General features: G+C 46.2%; 1 protein-coding gene across 3 annotated transcripts in view; it reads right to left on the bottom strand.

Moving 5' to 3' along the window:
- The window catches only part of IGSF11 (immunoglobulin superfamily member 11), a 103,633-nt gene extending 84,092 nt beyond the window's left edge, over positions 1 to 19,541 (bottom strand). For all 3 annotated transcript variants that reach the window (XM_030960680.1, XM_030960688.1, XM_030960696.1), the window contains exon 1: positions 19,431 to 19,541. In XM_030960680.1, coding sequence (XP_030816540.1) covers positions 19,431 to 19,503 — 73 coding nt within the window. In that variant the 5' untranslated portion in view covers positions 19,504 to 19,541. The remainder of the gene's footprint in view (positions 1 to 19,430) is intronic.
- Positions 19,542 to 21,384: the final 1,843 nt, after the last annotated feature.

Raw genomic sequence — 21,384 nt, 5'->3', positions numbered from 1 at the left:
CCCCCAGGAGAAGCTGGGAGAGGTGATTTTCTGAAGCAGAAAAGGCTTGGGGGAGCAGCCCATTAATGTGACTCACTCCCAGGGAGTCCTTCTCCATTCAGTCCCATATGGATCTGCTGCCTCCCTTCTTCCTCCCACCCCTTCAGTGCATTCCCATTCTCACCACGCTCCTCAGTCTGCAGGCACCCCTGCCTTGGTCACCTTCCTGACCAGCTCCCTCTCTCCTTGGACATGAGGAAGGTGGCTTTTCCACCACCTCCAAGTATGACAAAGGAAGTCTCCCAAGCAGGTGAGGGAGACATGGGTCCATTCCCTGCTCCTAGTGACAGCTGATGGCATCTGCAGGGGAGCTCTGGGTTTGTCCCAGTTCACACAAAGAAGCTGCAAGGAGAGAAAACTCTGAGGCTTTTTCCTCAATGAATTCTGTGTTGCCTCTGCTGAGCACATGGACAATCACATTTGATTTTTCAAAGGCTCTTTATCTAACCTAATTCATGTGGACTGTCCCAAAGGTGACAAAAAGCACACAGATCGCCCTTCCGCTGCATTTTGAGGCCTGGCTACACAACATGGTGGAAAGGCAGCATTCAAAAGAAAACATTTCTCTTTCCATATATGCAGGAACCCATTTCCCCCCCCAACTTATTCTCAAAAATAGGAGAAAGGAGGGTAAAATTTTCCATGCAAAGCCAATCTGAGCTAGAATCCAGGGATAGGAAAGTTCCAGGCAATCTCTTTCAAATCTGGCAAAATAGTAAAGTGCCTCAAAGCAAAGATAGGATAACAATCATGAAAATCCCAGCTACTCAGGGGGACTTTTAACAACATTTATTAAGAGTGAAACTGAGCCAAGAAAAGGTGACAAACATAACTAAAAATAACCAGGCATCCTTAAACACAAGCAGCACAACAAGCCTCGGATTGCAGTACCACTATATTTTTAAATCCTAAAAATGCTGTTTGAGTCCCTAGGGAGGGTCCAAGCCGGCTGTGGGTTACCCATGCCCTGGGTGCAGAAATGTGGTGGTGGCTCCATCAGGGTTAGCACAGCCCCAAGTGCCCTGGCTGCAGCAGCACGGATGGGGCACAGCCACCACGAGGGACAGAGCCAGCGTGGAGGGCTGGGAGCCTGGGCGAGGCAGCTCTGCCAAGCAGGCAGGGAGCAGGGCCAGCACGGGTGTGCCTGCACCTCTGAGCTGCTGCTGCTCAGGAGTACTCAAGTGCACAGCACAGAGATGCTCGAGTGCCCTTGTGCTGTGCCAGCCAGGTCTGACAGAGCCACTCGTGAATCAGAGTGAAGAAACCCTGCCAAAGCTCCTCTGCTGCAAAGCCAGGTAAGTGCCTCTCACTGGGATCCCCTACATGCAGTATCTGCAGGAGCTTATCCTGAGCCCTAAGCAAAGGCGTGGAAGCTAGCACAGGTCTGCCACTGCATCCAGGCTGCAAAGCCCTTTTCTGACCCAGCCTCTAGGGGACACAGTGCAAATATTGAGCACAGCCTCAGCTGGACTTATTATTAGTGGAATGATCGCCACCATGTTAAAACAGACCGTTTCCAGGGGAAGCTTTCAGATGTATTTATTTGCTGTCGCCTCACTACCCAGTATCTGCAGCATCTGTGTGCTTCACAGTCCAGACAAGCCACTCTGCACGACCTCAGTGTAACAAGAGAAGCACTCTACCCTGAAGAGACATGGAGTAACAATCCCCTGCACTGCAACCTCAGGAAATCACCAGCTTCATCCTTCTGCCCCAAGGCAGGATCTCCTGCAGTTCTGTCACCCAGCCAGCTGCTGGATCAACTTATTCTTAGAGACCTTCTTCAACAGTGCAAACTCCATGCCTTCCCAGCCAGCCTCCTCTAAAAGCTGTTGACCTCTCCTGTATGTGGGAAGCCTCCAAGGATGATGCAAATCCTACAGAACCCAACGGTATGTATGGCACTCTGGCACCTGGGGTTAAGGTTGCAGCTATTTGAGTTTCTGCAGTAGAGCATGAGCACACAAGCAAAATGAGCCCTGGGAGCTTTAATAAACTATGTGCTAGCCTTACATGGAGAGGAGCCCATAAGATAAAGAACCTCTTCACAGAGTCTCTGAAGTCTTACACACGGTCTATTTGTATATCTGCACTGATGGTAGCACAGATACATCCACAGAGCACAACACACCCTTGTACATAATGACAAGGGAAAAACATTGCAGTTCTGCTTGGCTGGGCCCCAAGTCAGGGCAGTTTTGTTCCTAACCTTTATCCTCATTATATATCTTGGTTCATGGTTACAGTGATAGCAGTAATACAGCACCAACACAATTCTTTTCCCTGACAGCATCTTGAAACATCCAGAAACATGCCCTTTTCATTCATTCCCTTCCTAGAGGTGAGGAAAGCAAGACCCAGGTGTGTGCACTCTCCACCATGCTAGTGTAGAACAGGGCAGGGATTAGACACGGCCTCACACTCCTCTGCTGTGTTGTGCAGGCAGCACCTCCTCCTGCCACCTGCTCTCCAAGACTGGTCAGGGAGCAAAAGCCTGATAACAGGTACAAAATGCTGCCCCCAGGGCAAGAAAGAGCAAAAGTAATCTGAAAGATGAATGGAAAACACAGCATTGGTGAGGGGGTGTGTTTCCCCACTGGAAAAAAAAAATCAGAATTTTCCTATCCAAGTCCTCAATACAGCAAAAGAAGTCCAAAAAAATCACACAAAGCGCTGCCCTGCTGCTGCTTTGCTGATGTCAACTACTGCAGAACAAAAAGGATGAGGTTGTTCAGGCACAACCAGCCTACTGCCAGAAGACATCCCTCCAATCTCTCTGCATGCTGCAAAAAAATGCAAGTTGGTACATGATAAAAAAGCAGATCCTGCACCTTTCTACCCCGTATCTATCAGTGTGCTTGTGCAATGATAACCAAAATAGCTGTGAACTCCTCCAGTGACTCAAAGCACTGCTGCCCCATCTACTCACCAAACCATCTGCAGGAGGAGGCAAGGACGTGTAGTTCTTAACAATATTCTTTGGTGCTTATTTACTCTGTGTATTTGCATAAGTACTGACAGAATTTGAAATAAAAGCCTCTTCACACACACATTCATATTCCCCCACCCCACAGACAGGACGGCTTCAGCCCCTATCATTCCCCACACTTCCAGTGGAAAAAAATGTGTGTGGGCAGGGTGGGGGGATAGTCATGAGCAGAAGCCACAATCTGACTCTGTCAGCAGATGACTTCTATTTGCACTCGTTAGCACTGCCCTAGCGTGAGCTAACACCACCCCCTCGGGTAATTTAAATTTATAAAAAAATAGAAAAGAAGGGGGAAAAAAAAGCCTGTATTTCTATATTTAGGAGGTTAGGATAATCGGGGTGGAAGAGCCCATCTGTTTGGCGTTCACTCCAGCTGCTATGGATGCGGAAATTTGTCTATTTTCTTTCCTTTTGCCTGTTTTGACTTGTCCTGGCTGACTGTGAGAGAGACACAGAGAGAGTGATGTATGGCCACAGCCATTTAGGTCTGCAACTGTGCACCATCCCATTGGAGTCACAGCAGAACCACTTGGCATAACCAGGGTCTTTCCCACAGGAGTGTAAAATAGTAAATATTATTGTTGTTGTTGTTGTTATATTATATTTTTTATTGATACTGTTAATAACTCTATGTTTGTAACACCGAAGACAGAACAACACAGAAAGGCACAAGACAAGATAAGACACATCTTAGACCTCTGTAAAAGTCAGCTTTAAGAAGGCAGCCTTGCATCTGCCACATGTTTATTTTAGGAGAGCACCCCATATAAAACTGAATTTCTGTGGGATGCCAACTCATCATCATTGGCACTAGCCACTGGATGGAGACATAGCCACACTTCTTCTCAAACCAACCTCTTCTGCCATTTTTGTCCCAAGGCTCTATGAAAGTGAGCTAAATTCAGAAGTGGCCTTTGATCTCCCACCTTCCTGAGCTGGCCAGGCTCCGGTCCCAAAATACTGAGGATGCAATTACTTCAAGAAGTCTCTTGATGCTGTTCCTGTCATAGACACGAGTGCCACAGCCCTTGTGGGGCATAGCATCACTGCCCTTGTAAACCTTGCACAGTGCTACTTCTTTTGCTGCTAAAGGCATCCCTGGGGTGTGTTAGGGCACGTGGCAGACTGTTGGGACCATTTTTTGTTTACCTTGTTTAGTACAGGTGACTGCTTTTTAATTTCAATGTTTCAATGTTTTAACATTCATCACTGAGGTCATAAAAGGTGCCAAGCATGAGCAACAAGTTTGGATGTATTTCATGTGATTAGTGTTCTGAAAGCCTTAGAAAGAGGAGAAAAGACTGTTGGTGCAATATTCCGAATTTCACTGCCAGCTTTTCCTACAGGATCTTCTCCAGCCCTGGGGCTGGAATCACAGTGCAGTACATGGAGTAGGACAGGTGGGTGAGGAGCATGGATCAACAAATAGCAACATAGATCGGGGAATGCACAGTCCAGGCACTCCCCAGTCCTCCCTGCAGCACGCAGTCCTAGTCCAGATCTAGCCCTCCTTTCTGTTGCTTGACAAACGTTCCCTCACCTTCCCAACCACGTGAAGCTGAAACTCTCCCACTGATTTCCATGTGTGCAAGACTGGGATCTAGACCATCACCTAAAGAGCAAGCAATGTGTACAGAGGTCCAGAAACCCTCTCTTTGGAAGCAGCCCTCCTCTCATGGGTGCAAGTTCCTTGCATACAAGCACCGATGGACATCGATGACCACATTTGGCAGGCTTGTCTTCATGGTCTGTCTGGTCTGGGGGTTTGGTGCACAGCATGGCTTGGGTGCATTTCTGATCACTGGCATGAGACACAACACTTTACTCCTTTGGCTCTCGGGTCCAAGGGGGTCATTTTAGCTCTCACAAGTCAGCAGGGACAACCGCTCTACCTCACCCAAACAGCCTGTTTCTGCAGCTGCATCCCACCCATCATCAATCACCCAGAGATGGCTCTTTCTCTTCCCAGCTTCTCAGACCACCCTCTCCTGAGCTGTCTGTGCTCTTCTGCTAGCTACTTCAACTCAGTAAGACCATGGGGCCTGTGGCCCAGAAGCATTGTGTCCCTTGGGACACAAAGCCCCTGCACCCAAGCCCTCCTCTGACAGAAGAGCAAAGACCTTAAACATGTTAATTTTCATTTCATAAGGTTCATGACATTAGGTGAGGTACTCACTGCCATGCTCCATCCTTTACTACACATAAGAGACCCCACACAGGTCAGCCCAAAGACACAAACAGGAAGAATATGAGGTCTCACTGGTTCACAGACCCAAAAAAACAACTGCTTAACTGTGCCTTCAGGTAGGGCAACGAAGCATCACCTGTGTTACAGAGCTGAAGGGTGTCTCACGCAGCTTCAGAAGCTGCTTTCCACAATGTGTACAAAAGTTGCACACAAAAATGTGGATCTTCAGCAGCTGACATTGTTGCAACTGTTCTTTAAGATGCTAAAGTAACTCACACCTATTCCTTGCAGACCCAGAGAAAGTTCTTCTTTCTGTGATGCATTATTTGTATTACTTTTGTCAAGCATTATTTAATATTTCCAAATTAATTTTTTCTTAAAGGGATGACAAGCCAATAAAAGTACATGGAAATATTCTGAAACCTGAGAAATCTTAAAAGATGAAGACATAAATAAAAAAACTGAAACTAATGGCTGAGGTTTTGTTTGTTTGTTTTTCAATTCTTTATGCTATTTCATGCAATATTTAAGGGGGGGAAAAAGCACAGTGACATGTATGAGAAACTTCAAATAAACTGCCTTGTATTGGATGAAATCAGGAATACTGCAACTTAATTCAACATTTATATCATCACTCCCCCACATGCCCCATCTGAAAGATGTATTGCCCTGTAATTGCAGATGAGGAGACAGAATTCTCTTGTATGCTCACTTTCATGAAAGATAAATTTGCTTTGTTCTCTATTTTGGTCCCTAATTCAGAAAACCACTTAAACATATGCTGAAGTTCATAATTTGCCACTCTACAACTTATGCATCTAGTCAGGAATATGCCTAAAGTCAGGCATATGCACAGCACACTGCTGACTGTGGACCTCAGAGCATTCTGTTCATTTCTGCAGCTATTCTAATTTAGTGACGTAAATGTACAAGGAAGGAACACATCTTGAGCAATTTTAGCACTCACTGGCAAAAGTGAGTTTTGAATTTGCCTATCCCCACAAACAGTCTGAAAAATTATTAAAAATTAGTAGCTAATACTTTATACATTTCAGAAACTGCTTAATTCCAGCAATTACTTTGAGCTGTCAGGATAGTGAAATACTATGGCATGAACTTTCACTTTGTATCATTGCTGAGCAACCAAACCTGGAGCTGAAATGCTGCTCTCCCTCTTAGGAAACAGTTAAAAAAAAACAACAAACCTTCTTATGAGCATATGGCATGTCAAATATTATTTGTAGAAGCTATTCAGTAAGTAATTTCAAATAAGTAAAATGCAAAGAAACCGCAGGATGTTCACAAACAATTTTCAAATAGAAATGGAAGAGGAATTCATTAAATAAATTATTTGCTATAAATTATTCACCTACCTCTAATCTTACTACCACTTAGACTATAAAATTCATGCCATAAAAGATACAGGATTCGTGCCATAAATGATACAGGATACATAACTAGGCATCATTAACTTATGCATTTCCCAGTGCTGCTTTATTTTGACTGTACAGTTATATGTGCATTATTATATATTATATGTATGTACACATGCATTAAGACAGCCTTTTGGCTTTAATGGACTTTGAGTGTAATATGTTTCTGTTTTTAAAGCTAAGCTAAAGAGACCTAGTCTGATTTTAGCCTCTAAGTTGATTTTGAGCTCCAAGGCTGAATAACTCTTCAAATCTGAGAGAATAATCCAAGCTGTACTCTGAGCGAAGCCAAAATGAATGGAAGCCTTACATAGTTCACTAATTTAATGAGATTTCCACAACTTGGGCCCATTTCACATAAATTCACAATGAGAGGTGGACACTCCTTTGCGTCCATCAAGCCACACAGTGAACGTCTTCATAAAGGTGAAAGGGGTGAGGAGAAGCTGGAAGCAGATCACTGGCGGGAGACAACAGTGGACTTCTGGGACCCTCTGGCCAGCACTGGATCACAGGGTCAGCAGCATTCCCACCTGAATCACTTGAATCACTTTTCCCCTCCTGCAGCTGCAAGAGAAGCTTCCAGCTGTGCCCTGGCTATATGGCCAGAGGAGCAAATTCCAAAAAGAAACCTAAATTACACAATGAAATTAATCTTAGCCACAAAAACAAAATCCCAGAAAGGATTCTCACTTGTAACCAAGGATGAAGGCAGGTTTTTCTTCTTGTTTGTGTCCTGATTTGTTCTAAGTGACAGCTATATTCCACAACTTGTTTGATCTCCAGCAGTTGTTTTATTATTTTATATCATAACTGGTTTTTTTAATTGAAAGTACAATGATTGTCACTGAATTTCTCCATTTGTGGAAAACTGATGCAAGTTGTCATTCTTTGGTTGTGGAGAAAGAGAATAAAAAAGGATTCTTGCAGTTGTCAGAAGAATCTCTCAATTATCTCCAAAGCAAATTCTATTCAGTGAGTTGCAATTAAGTGCTACTCCTTACCATCCATGCACGTTTTCACCCCTTGGAAAGGAAAGAAGAGTTGGTTTGGCAGAGTTTCATCATCCTGACTGTCTCATAGCAGGCTCAGTCCTTGGCCCAGGGGATGTCAGGTGCATTTGTGCAGCTCAGCCCAGCACAGTGGCCCCACACACGGTGTTATTACACACTGGTATTTCCACAGACCTTCTGAGTGCTTGAAAAGACCCCCAGAGGAGGCAAGAGCATGGGGTCCACTCACATCAGAGACCTCTTGAAGGCTCCAGCGCCAGGTCCTGACACACAGACCTCAAAGCTAAATAAGCTTTACCACAGCAGTTTCTACATCAAACATAGGGAGAATAGCTGCGGCTCTGCTGACAGGACTGCTTCCACTCTTGCTTATTGCCAACATAAATTCACATCAGCTAGGCTGTTTAAAAAGAACCCAAGGGAATTGTGTGCTTAATTCCCATAGGTATCTTATAAAATCCCAATTGTAACAGACAATGCTCTATTTTTTTCTATTTTCAGGGTGAAGCCACACCATGGGTAGAGAGTGGGTAAGGAAGAAGGGCTGCATTAGACTAAATGGAGACCAAGGTTCTCTTAAGCAATGAAGAAAAGACCACACTATGCCTGAGGACCAGACTCACTCTTCTCTATAGGAGTGCCCTGGCTAGCACATCTCCACCATGCAGGGCAAAACTCACACAGAAACACAACTTGAAGGCAGGACAGTCATGGCTCAGACCATCCTGGGCCTCCCAAACCAGCCCTGATCTGATCCTGATTAGCCCTGGATGATCCTGCAGCAGAATCCAGTTGGGAAAGATTTCCTCCAAAGCATCCTCAAGGCACAGATTATTTAAGATTGTCACCAGTGTCACAGTGCACCCAGCATGTGAACAGGCAGCAAGCTGGAAATGAGGAGGATAGATACCGTGCACACACAGTCCTCTCACCTGTGACCCCAGGGCCACCTCTCTGGGGGCCCAATGCAAAATATGCATCATGAAGGTGGTCAAGACAAGGATGAGGGAAGAACTGCATTTAATTTAGTCACTGCAGATTTTCTCTAAAGACTCAGAATCGATAACCACTGCCACAAAAACTCAGGATGAAAAGTATCCAGTAGGCCACTGATTAAATCAGTAGCCAGGCAGCATTGCCCACTGGAGAAGGCATGGGCTGGCAGTCAGGAGATGCAGGCTCCCACCTCAGTATGGCCATGGGAGTCCTGCATGATCATGGCAAAGGCACTTCCCATCTCAGGGCCTCAGTTTTCCCCATCACCTGCATGGTGATCTAGATAACAGGGCTAGATACCTGAGTCAGTGAAGAGAAAGATTATACAAGGATTAGCATTAAAAACGTGGGTGGGCAGAGCGCAGCATAGATAGGAAGGGTTCTGAAAAATACATGGGCCTCTGTCTTCATTCTCCTCATCTCTTTCCACAAAGTGGTTACTAAAAGCAAAAATAGTATGCTCTCCCTACAAAGGCAGCACACAGCAGACACATATATTTAGATCACTGTGAAACAAATACTGACTTTTGTCCAAGGTAGGAAAAAGGAGGTAGGAAAAAGGTACCCTGAGCTACAGAGAGGGAGAAAGACAAAGATGACTGAAGTCACCCTGAAGCAAGAAAAAGGAAAGAATCCAGACCTCTGGGACAGATTTAACTGAGGTATAAACATTGATGTTAGCCATATTCAAGCAGGTCAGGAATAAATGACAAAGCTCTCACGAGCCTGACCTGGATGTCCATCAGGTGCTAGATGTGTACAGGACAAGCACTCATCGTCCTGCATGTCAAATGAGTAATTTCAAATCCCCAAATAAATGGTAGGACACTGCAGCAGAAACAACCCTCAGGAAGGACAGGACAGAACACCTTTTCAGTAATTTTATTTTGCAGCTTTTTCAGCTTGCATAGCTATCCCCCTTGCCCAGCTGAGGATGTCACATGCTGCTTTTCCTCTCCCAGGAGACATCAATCTGTCACTAGGGCCACTCTCTCGACACTATCCCCCAACATGTGTTCTCTACCCCTTCTGCTTGCTCAGAGCACAGAAATGACAGCACAGAAACCCAGTGGCAGCAGGTGGGAATGGAGCCCACATCCCCTAATCCCAGTGCTCTCAGCCAAAAAAAAAAAAAAGGAAAAGGCAAAAAATAAAGAGCTCTCCCGATACCCTCGTTTTTCCCTTACATGCATAGCATCACTGCTGCTGAATTGCAGCCTCAGAGAAAGGAAAGAAAGAGGCCCAAAAGGCAGCTAGGAAACCCACCGTCCATTGGCTTCCCTCCACACGAGGCGATCGGACTCCTTCTGCTGCAGTGCCTTGGCAAGCACACCTCGCTCTGACTCAGCACCTCGCCGGCACCTCCTGTCAATTATTCCCACAAACTGCTGACGCCGGAAGGGCTATTTGCAATTAGGATGCAACACAAGCCGGTGGCAGTGGGATGCCTCAGCTCCCCCCTTCACCTGCAGCGGTGCCCTTGCTGTGAGCCCTCTGGCTTGGGGCTGGAGCTCCCAGCAAGAGTGAAGCTGGGGGGGACGGGGCTCGTAGTGCAGGAGGGCTGGAGGATAGGGACCAGGAGGTGGGTGAAGCCTGCCTGTGCTGTACCTATTCTGTGCATAAACAGACAACTGTCAATGTGGCAGCTGAAATGAAGCCTTGCAAAAGAAAAAAAATGAAAAAAAAAGGTAAAACAGCCACTGGGAATAAGGGCGAGAGCAGCGAGAACAGATGAAACTATGCAGAAAAGCTACAGTAGAGCTAGCATGGAGCATTCCCCAAAGAACAAGCAAAGCACAGCCTTGCTGCAGCTCCGTGCAGCTGAGATGCACAAGCCTGCTCTCCCTGTCCGAGGCATTTCCAGCACAGAGAGGGAGGCGCTGATTGCGGATGAGTCCCGTAATAAGGGCCCAGGGCGCAGCAGCTGTTTCAGGGGCAAAAGGAAGGGCTGCCCTTGACAAGCCAAGGACATGACGATTCTGCAGACAGACTGAGGCCATTCTGTCCCTCTGCCAAGTAGCCAAGGTCCTCCCAACCTCTCCGAGTCACTAGCTCACACAGCCAGAAAGCCAAGCAGGTCTGCACACGAGCAGCTCCACAACCCATGGAGATGTTCAGACAACAAACCCCATCAAACAGTGAAGATCAACCACACAGTTAGTTATGGAAGCAGCCCAGAAATCACACACGCTCAGCAGTGCCCTGCAGAAGCCCTCCATCACCTTCTGCTTCACTAAAGCAACCCATCTTCCACCCATCCCTGTCTCCTTCCCCAAGGGTCTTGGGGAGCACCAGGCCCCCTTCACTGTCTCAGGCAGTGAGAGGCAGCAGAGTGAGTGATGCGCTCCTTGCAGGAGCTCCCAGAGACCCTTTAACCAAGAAGAAGGGCTGCATTTGCTGAGATATCACCTGCAAACTGAACATTCCTGAGTGCAGCTAATGCTGATAGACCACATGGGAGCACAGGTCAGAGCAGGTGGTCTGGAGCTAGAGCAGAAAACTCCAAGAAGCACTTTGGGTTCGATGCAGTGAACCAGCCCCTACAACATGAAATAACAACCTATTTTTGCAGCCATACCAACCAACACAGTGTCCAACATGCCTTGCAGTCTGTGTGCCCACAGCTGCAGAATTCATCACAGACTCATGCCCTGCTCGGAAATCCAGCGTGGGTAAAGAGGCAGACACATCAAACTGCTCGATGGGTGATACACAAAACTCATCTAGATAGCTAAGGCTGAAAAGGGAGAAAAGTTAACTAAAAAAACCTCTCACTAAAGCAACCTGTATTTCCCAATGGCCTCCTGATCAGGTAAAGAATATCAACTGCACTGTGTGGAGTGAGAGCAAAAGAACAAAGTCAAAGAAAATAGAAAAAAATAGTGACTTCAGCAACATGTGCAGGAATTAGCTAAGAGTCACAGCAGGCTACAATTCTGCAGCGTCTAAAAGAGCGTAGGTAGGACTTGGAACAACCTGTTCCAGCACACTTAGAAAGCTAAAACCCTGCAACTAATCTAAAGATGCAGTTACAGTGACTGCTACACAATCAAATTTAACATCCCTGTGAGAAATACAGTAGCTGAATTTTGCGTTGTGCCTCTTACATGTTAGAAAAAACAATTAGAAGCAGAAAGGGTCAAAACAGCTGAAATCCAAAAGCAGCGAAACTAAAATTGCTACACTGTACAGTGGTGTGTGGAAGCAATCTCAGCATCATCACTGAGAAGGTACTCAGTGCACTAAACAAAAAACTGCTGAGAAGCAAGAGAACACATTGTATGGCCAAACAACAGAAACAAGAAGTGATTCAGTCTAAACAGTTGCCTCATAAAATGGTAGACAGGACTGAAAACAAAACTGAAGGCCAACTGCAAAAGCCAAAACCCAATCACTTCAGTACATTTAAGAGACAAGTCCAGAAGTGCAGAACAGTTGAAGAAAGAAATTTCTCAAGTGGCTGTAACTAGCAAAGACCAGCAAACTCTTGCTAGGTCAGGTGGTTCTTGAAGTTAGTGTGGTCTTCATTAGGGAGGCTACAGACTAACCTGGAAGTGTCAGCAGCGCTTGGTTAAACCAGCCCAGTACCCGAAGCCCATAAAAGTACACAATAAGGGACAAACCAAGCTCAGGGGAACTTGTGGCCCTGCAATCCAATGTAATTTTGCAAGGAAAAGGACAGTACTAAGTAATTAATTTTCTGTCACTTCAAAGTGCACCTGCTAAACTGTTCTGGGCAGGATGCCAGTCCACTGCCAGACCTGTCCCCTGCTTGCCTGGTGTGGGAACTCCTCCCCTTGCCTTGCCCCAGAAGGGTTCAGGCCAGCTGAGGTCAGGCTGAGTTTGGAGCTGCTGCCCCACTCCTCAGTGCCCAGGCTCAGAGGCATGGGAGCCCCTCTCCCCCTGCCCTCGCTCTGGCCCTGATTACAAGGGATTACCCCCAGGTTTCTAACCAGTTCTGGGGTGGTTTAATCTATTCCTTAATATCTGGAAGAGAGACAGGAAGCTGGCAAAGTGATTTGGGCTGGCTGAGACAAAAGAAGATTGAGAGAGACTTCCAAGGGATCTGACAAAGCTGAGCAAGTGGGCAGCATAATGCAGGATGAAATTCAACATTACCAAACGGACAGTAATAAGAACTTGAGAGAATAATCTGAACTACTCATATACCATGGGGCTCTAATTCAAATGTAATCGCTTGAGAAAAATATCTTGGTATCACTGTGAACGGCTCAATGAAAACATCTGTTCAACATACAACGGTGGTCAAAGAAGCAAGCAAGCTGTCAGGGTGTCTAAAGGCAGAGGCTGAAAAGAAGGATGCTGGAAGTATTCTAATGCCACCATGAACATTGAAACTGCACCCTCAGCTGGAATTGCTGGGGTTACTTCTGCGTGGCACATTTGAAAATGCAGAAGGTACAGAAAGGTTTCGTCATTCATCAGGCAAAAACACTTAATGGTCAAACACTGTTAAAATTGGGACAATTTAACTTGGAGATGAGTTAAATAGAAAAAAATTATCAAAGGGGAATGAAGAAGTGAAACAGGTGCATCTCTGTGAGTTTTGTTTGCTTGTGGGCTTTTTGTGTTTGTTTGTTTTTTGAAGAGAAAAAAAGAAAGGTTGTTCAGCATAACTGAAGAGCAGGAAACATGACCAGACATAAGGAAAATATTGTCATTTTCCTTTTCTGGTTTTACTTTTTCTACTTCTTCTAAGCACAGACAATAATTAACTACCAAGAATGATTAGCCCATGTTATAGTCAAGAGCTCAGCAGAAATCACAGAGGCCCATGCATTGATAAGGATACTGGGAACAGCCACAGATACATAAGGCAGAACACAAAAAACCCCAAAAATAGAATGAAAAAAGCATAACATCACTATACCCTCATGCTTCCAGGCACTAGCCAACTTCTAATTAGTGGGGATTAGGAAGTAATCCCCCCAGTGGGCCTGCAGAGAGGGTGTGCCAGCCCACTTGCTCCTGGCAGAGCTGTTAATGTGCTGGGCAGAGGGTGAGCTGAGCCTGGAGCCCACCCGCAGCCCCTCAGCTCGGGAGGCCGAGGGGTTGGTGTGTCCTGAGCCACTGCACACCCACCCTGCTGGACACCAGCTCAGGACACGGCCCAGGGGGCTCGCTCAGCCCAGCTCAACCGGGCCCCTGGCAAGGGAGAAGTTTTACATCTGCTGCTTTGCAAGTTGGGGGGCTTGCCTGAGGAAGGGGAGGAGATGGATACTTTATTCACTCTGCATTGGTAGAAGGAATGCATGACTTAATTCATTTTATGGCAAGGAAGTGGAGTGCGCTCATACCCTAAAATTAAGAGAAAATCGGGTTTTGTAGGCATTGAAGTCCAGAGCAATGCATGCACCAGCCTATTCCTAGGGCAACCTGTAGCACAGACGTGACACCAGACTCCCCTTTGCTAAATGTTTGGCACTAGTTTCTCACTGAGGAGGTTTTGGCACCTCCCATTGGAGCATCCAGATTTGGCCATGGCAGCAGAGACCAGCAGGCTGACCTGGCCCAGGACTGCTTGGACAGGCTGCTGCAGAAATGCACCACAGATTGTAAACTGTGTGTCGTTGCCTCCCCACAAACAACACTCCTGGCTTCAACATTCCTGGTAAAATCAAAGCCCAGAGGTAACTGCAGTAAGTGGAGTTCAGACACTGGCTTTCTCCTGCTGATGCTTGTGAAGCAGAAGCTCATGTTCTCATAGCTAGGTTGGCTCATGAGAGTATGAGAAAATAACTGCACAAGTTTTTGTCCCTAAATAAGCAATCTGATGAGCATAATACCAAAATTACACTTGAAATTAGCTTCATGCAGAGATGCAAATGTACAAGTACTGCTATGCTGCCAGGAGGAGAGCTGTGGTTCTGCACATGCACAAATAATAAGGGACTGAGCTCAACCTGCTAGTCCTGTTCTGATTTCTCCAGTGACTGTTCCAGAAGGAGAAACAAATATTAACAAATAGTTGCTGTGTTTCTTAAATAGAAACTTGACTTTTTCAGTACAATGCTCTACAGCCCAATGAATAAGGAAAGGACAAGAGCAATGCACGTGTACATGGTGTTTGCATACATGTGTCAAGATGGCAAAAATAATGGGCAAAGACTGTGCACAGGTACCACCAATTGCTGCAAGTTGGTTTTTATCTCTGTTCTTTTTAAATGCCTGGTAAAAATAAAAAAGCAGTAACCACTAAAGCTTTACTGCAGTTACTTCCACTAAACCAAAACTTATCAAACATGGGATTTTTTGTAAAATCATAACTCTGTTTCAAAAGAAAAACAAGGAGGAAAAAAAATCAAAAATGTAGAAACATTCAATTTAAGCATCTTTGGTATGAAAAATTTTGACTTTTCACATCAAAATATCTTTTTGCTTAGGGTACTTCCTTGTATTATAATAATACAACTCCACAAAGAGACAAAATATCAGTGTCCTAAGATGGAATTTATCTCAAAAATTTCCTTTCAAAACCATCAAAGCACTTGACTTCCACTTCCATTTAGAATGAAGCCAAATTCCTCAATCCTGATGAAATAGAGCAGCCCAGCTCAAGCAGTGAAAAAAAAGGCAGAAGCCAGGACACAAGTGACCTCCAAAACCAAAGAGATTAAAACTTCTAAGAAAAAAAAAAAAAAACAACAAAAAAAACCTTAAAAGTTCACTCTGCACAGTAAAAAATGTTGTGCTTTCTCCCTGGTGCACGAGGCATGAAACAGTTGCAAGAATAAAGTAGGGAGGCATATGACCAGGAGCCCTGTAATTGTGACTTCTCTAAAGGAGAGGCTGGGCAAATGTCCTACCTGACAGCAAGAAAATCATTTCATCTCTGCACACATCAGTTTTCCATGCTGTAAATCAAACTGACTTCCCTCACAAAGTAAGTTTGGAGACTCTCAATTAGGTAATGTTTATAAATAACTGTGCAAAAACAGGGTAGTAATAACCAGAGAACTGTCTTTGCTACATTGCTGTCTCTTAAACAACCAGGAGCTAAATTTTTCTCTGAACACTTACAAAAGGGAAGGCAGCATTAATGCTCCACAAGGAGGAAACTACAAAGAACAGATTTTCAGTGCATGCACTTCTCCTTGAAATAAACTGTGTTAAAAGCACTTTACTTAAAAAGCACGATGATAGTAGCATCCTGCTAAATATAGATGACTCGCCACAATTTAGTAGTGAACATCCCTAAAGAGGACCATTACATTATTGCTTAACCTGCTGCATAAATTTAAGCATCCTCCTGTGGTTACAGTTTGTTCCAAGACACTCAAGACTACTACCAGCATCCACTGACCTTCAGTGGGTCACAAGGTCTCTCTGAGTCTTGCTTTCTCCATCTGTACTATTGGTACAAGAATAAAAACACTACTCCCTCAAGAAGGCAGGAAAAATAATTCCTAAGTTTCCTAAGTTAAGGAGTTGTTTATACCATACTTTGTATATCCATATTACTACTGAGCAACTAAATATAGCTGCTCCTGAGGCACTCTGAGATCCCTTGAGAACAGAATCTTATAAAAAGAAAATTGCAGTTTAGGCAATACTGAAGAAACAGAGATAAAGAATTGGTTTCCAAAATAAGGGAATGATGCTTACTTCAAAAAGTAGTTAATGCATCTGTGCCTACCGCTGGGGACCAAGGTCAGGTCACGAGCAAAATGATTTATCTACACGTCACAAAACCACACAGCTTGACACAAATGGCAATCTGTTCCAAAAACAAACTGCAAAAGCATGGAAGGGCAAGGGACTGACACAGTACTCCCTTTCTAGGGCTGAGGACCTGGTGCAGGGCTGGGAAGCATGGGTGGGTAGGACAAGGGTGCTGCAAGGCCAAAAGAGTTTCAGCTGAGAGAACCTCAGACCGACAGGAGGCCAATTCCAAAAAGTCATGTGAGGAGTTGTAGACCTGCTGTTGCATTAATCCTCTACAGCCAGGTACTCTCACCCCCTGGTCTTGCAAGATCCATCTGCAATGGACTGTAACACACTGAAATCTCACCTGTTGCAGTTCTGTGTCACAGGATCCAAACACCATGCAGTTAAACAACACGTCAGTTCTGCACTCTGACTGTACCCGATGTGTGATTTCTACCACATTTGACAACTTGCAGGATGCTATTTCTGGAGACATAGGAGGATTGATTAGCAATCCCAGGTTTGGTTTCAAAGCTCTAAAGAGAATTCCCTCCTATCTTTCCCTAGATTTCTCCTTGGAAAATATTATTTCCACAAAAAATTATTACGCTTACAATGTTTTAGAGGGAAAACATAGATGCTGCCCTTGGCCCAAGACATTAACATGTATATAATAGACCCAGAAAATGGGCAACTAGCACCAGTTACAAAGGATAATTGTTATTCTACAAATTGCAAAACAACATAAGAAAATGGCTCTATAATTGACTTAAATATCACTATGACGTCTAATTTTATTTTATTGTACGTATAAAGTGTGAGAATGATGAAATGACCTCCAAGGTCTTTTTTCCCACCAACAACTTTCATTTTCTTGGCATTAAGTATTTTGCCTGATTATACACTCTTACAGTTTCAGATCCTTCGTCTTTTAAATCTTACTTTTAATTTAGGAATCACTTTGCATATGACCCCTCATTTTTCTTCTATCTTCTAAACCAGTCTAAAATCTCAAAAACAGGGAAAAAAATTTAAAAATCAGTCTTCCTAACCATACTTGGCAGCCCAGAGCAGAAGCACACTTACTAATCTTCTGCAAATGTTGTTTAGAAAAAACTCTCCCAATTTAATTTCAGCTTTCCTGGGTGTATGTCTGTTCCTTATCCCTTACAGCGTTTTCTTTTCAAACTCAAGAACCACCAAAAAATATGGCCATGTTGTGTTCCACAAAAATAACAGTGTACCACAGCTATTTTCATCTACCACCATCTTCTAAAGACTTTTCCTAAGACAAAACGAAAAAATAAAGCCAAGCTTGAGACACAGGTGTTTCATTCAGGTAACTCTGAAGTCTTAAAGGAAATTGCAAGAAAAACCATTACACTATTGCAGAAAAATATTTCATGGAAAAGTGTGTTTTCACACCTAGTTCTGTCCAATGCCACTGTCCCCGTGTGCCCTCAACAAAAAAAAAAGTAGATATTGAGTCAATGCTTAAAAGGATGATTAAATATCCCTTCAATTTTAACCTTATATCTGATTACTGTTGTATGTTTTTGCAGTGACATCATGTCAACAGAAGGACTTCACCACTTATACGCCTTTAACTGGAGCAAGTCCAGTAACTCCACAGACATTTACACCTTTGCAATGACTGCAGGCAAAAAAATCTGTAGCACTGAGAACCTGAAAATAATTGAACTTGCTTTCCAAACTGGGAAAAGGAAAAAAAGCAAATCAATAGTGTGAAGTATGAAAGCTGAGATTATTTCTTTCAACTTAATGCTAGTAAACTTTATTTTTTTTCCATAATTCATCTCTTTGAAGTCAGCAGGTGCAATTTCCAGTTAATGCATGAGACTCAGACTCCCAAACATTTTCTGAGGACAGGAATGCAGGGTGCATTTGAGGCTGAGGCATTTGTGTGAAAAGTTCATTTATCCATCACAAGACTTGTTTCTAACCAGGTCCTGGGTAGAGGGGAAAGCCTGCTGTGCCTTGTAGGGCAGTGACAGCTCGGCACAGCCACCCAAGCAGCAGACTCCACCCAGATCCCGACTGTGAGGAGGTTTCATCTACACCTAGCTGAGACATCTCTGGTCCTCTCATGGGAGATCCCATCGTTTCTTACTGTCCTCCCTCTGTCTCAGGGACCTCTTGCAGCAAGTTTCCGTTTCCCAGCAGTGAAGGTGGCCCAGCTGTCTCAAAGCTGTGGGCTGCTCACTGCTGAGCTGAGCTCTGCAAAACTGCTTAGCGAGTGTCTGCATTAAAGGCCAGACCTTAAGAAAATTGCCATGTGGACCTCTGTAAACCATAACCGAGCAGGCTGCTCTAAAGTTTAGCATTACTTGAAAGGAGGCATTGCCACCTGATCAACAGATGAGCCTGAACATCTTGCACTTGGTAGTTTCTTCTGCTGCCCTTAATGCAGCACCTCCTGGTGCTCCCCGGCAATGCACTAAGTGATGTGAGTAGCATCTGTCATACGCAATTTGTTTCCTCTCCGCACAGAGACCAGGGAACACACCTTATTTCGGAAGGGCTATAGGGGGCGGGAGGTGCTGGAGTCTCCACGTCCCCGGGGGCAGGCACGTATCTTAGAGCTGAAGCGGTGCGCCGTGTGCCTGGAAGGAGGAGGCAGAGGAGAGGATGGGGGGACACAGGGGGCTCCGAGCAGCCTGTCACCATCTCTGCGGAAAGTTCCCGGCTGCCTCAGGGCCTGAGGGATAGACCAGAGTTTTCCACACAGGTGAGCTTACCAAGGTGCTAGGCCCAGGCAACTGAGCCTAACGTGAAGCCCAGTTTCAAGCAAGTTTTACGGCACCGTAAAAAATAAATTAAATAAAATATGTATATATAAGAATAGCAGGAAGGATGGTGCAGCGGAGGCAGCAGAAGGAGCCGAGCAGAGCAGCGCTCCTTCCCCACGCCTGCCTGCAAAAGCACTCGCCCGCCGCCGCATTCCCGAGCATCCCCGGCGGGACCGCAATCCAAACTTCCCCACGCGCGGGGCACCGCCGTGGCACCGGCGGCGGCGACCCCGCGGCCGCAGGGCGATGCCCCGTGCCGGGTGCCGCGCCCCGCTCCGCCCGTGCAGCACTCACCTCTCAGGGCCAGGAGCGCGGCCAGGGCTGCCGGCACCCACCTCCCGCCGCCGCCGGGGCGCCGCCGCGTCATGCCGGGCCGGGCGAGGGGCGCGGAGCGGGCCGCCGAGCCCTGCCTTTCCCCGCCGCCGCCGCAGGTGCCGCCGCCGGTGGTGCCGCCGCCGTCCCGGGACCGCCCGCTCGCGGCGAGGCTCCGCCGTGCCCCAAGCCCCGGTCGCCCGGGGAGGGCGGCAGGCGCGGCGGCCGGACCGAGAGCGCAGCCTGGCGGCCCCGAGCCGCCCCCGCAACCCGCCGGGCTGCGGCTGTCACCCCCCGCGCGGCACCGTCCCGGCGCGCAGCGGCACGTCCCACCACCCTCCTCTTCTCTCCGCGCAAATTGGGGGTTCCCCCCTCCTCCCCTTCCCCGCCAACCCGGCGCCGCTGCATCCGTAGGGATGCTACACGGGCCAGGGTGTGGAGGTGCGGTCCAGCGCAGGGCTGGAGACTGCACCCCCACCGCTCCTCCGGATCATCGCGGCAGCGTGGGGGCTTCTTCTTTCCGGAGCCTGCCTACAGCTGCATTGAAGACGATAGCGGCAGCGCACAGCAAAATATTTGGGACGGTCTGCATGGGACTGGTCACCGCTGCAGCGCACGGTATAAACACTGCAAAGGTATGAACCACCCTAACTCCGCCATGCAGGAGCCTGGGAAACACGAGCATTCCGCACTCCTGTAAAACCGACCAAGGTATCTCCAAAGGGTGTGAGGCAGTTCTTGGAGTTGGGGAACTGCAATACTGTGTTACGCAGGAATCGCCAACAAGTTGTGTCACAAGCTTAAGTCAGTGCAGTTCTTAAGGCTGTGCAGAAATATTAATCAGTTGAAAATCAGCACACATCAAGTGTGTACGTAGAGGGTAGAAAAGGAGGAAAGGAGCCCTGTATGAATTTAGGGTGATCTTCTGGGGAAAGGATCAAGCAGAAAGCTTGCATAGAATGACACCTCATGCACAGCCAGGTCCCTGTCCAAGTCTGATCACAGTAGTTTTGCTTTGTGAAAATAAGCAGTTTGACAAGGAAAACTCTCTAACAATTCTGTCAAATGTCCAATTGCTTCATTCCCCCACTCAACGTTTCCTCCCCACCAAAGCACAGCTATGCAGCCTTTGCATCCTGCAGGCAGCAAATCCATCTTGTCATGCTTCTCCCCCCTTCCTTCCCAGCAACAGTCCCTTGGAGCATCCCCCTGCCCAGACTACCCTATTGCTCAGCGCTGTTCAGGTTTCTGCCTCCTCAGTTGCCTCAAAAGGTGCTCTGACCATTTACATGGCTCCACTACCCCTGTGAAGAGGGGTGGGGGAGAGCTGCACCCAGGAGTGAAGATGGCAAGGAAAAGTCTCAGGGGTAGAAAAACATAAATTTCTTTAAGAATCATGAAAAAAAAAGCAAGCTGGTGCCCATAACAACAGTATGTGTAAAGCTAACTACCATCTCACCAGCCTTCGTTAGCCTAGGTTAAGCTCTGCCTTGGACAGCATCAAGCTTTGGCAAAATTCTATCAGAGGACTAAGTAAAAATGCCACCCCAGCAGTCCAGGTTTACCAGTTATCTTGGTTCTGAAATAAAACTACTAACTCTGTTTACAAGGAGCAATGGTTGACCTACCCTCATCAGGCAGCAAAATTGCTCACTACCACATGGGCTGGGATTTTATTCAGCGAGTGGTGGCTCAGAGAGGTGAGAAGGCATCACATGGTGACTCAGAGGATGTACCCTCTGGTCTCTTTTCAGTTTGATCTGGTGCCGGCTGCATGTTCTCCAACATCAAACCTGCTGATACAGGTGTTCTGACAGCTCTAGCACTCTAGCAAAGCACCCTCCACCCCAGCCCTGCCATTGACAGGTAGACTTAAACAGGGTTTTGCTCCATTAAGGAGCAAGCTCTTGGCAAAGGCTCAAGCAGCTGAAGCATA

The sequence above is a fragment of the Camarhynchus parvulus genome, chromosome 1 (genome assembly GCF_901933205.1).
Source record: "Camarhynchus parvulus chromosome 1, STF_HiC, whole genome shotgun sequence".
Classification (NCBI taxonomy): Eukaryota; Metazoa; Chordata; class Aves; order Passeriformes; family Thraupidae; genus Camarhynchus; species Camarhynchus parvulus.
The sequence above is the reverse complement of the archived record's forward strand: the minus strand, read 5'-3'. Positions and strand labels throughout refer to the sequence as shown.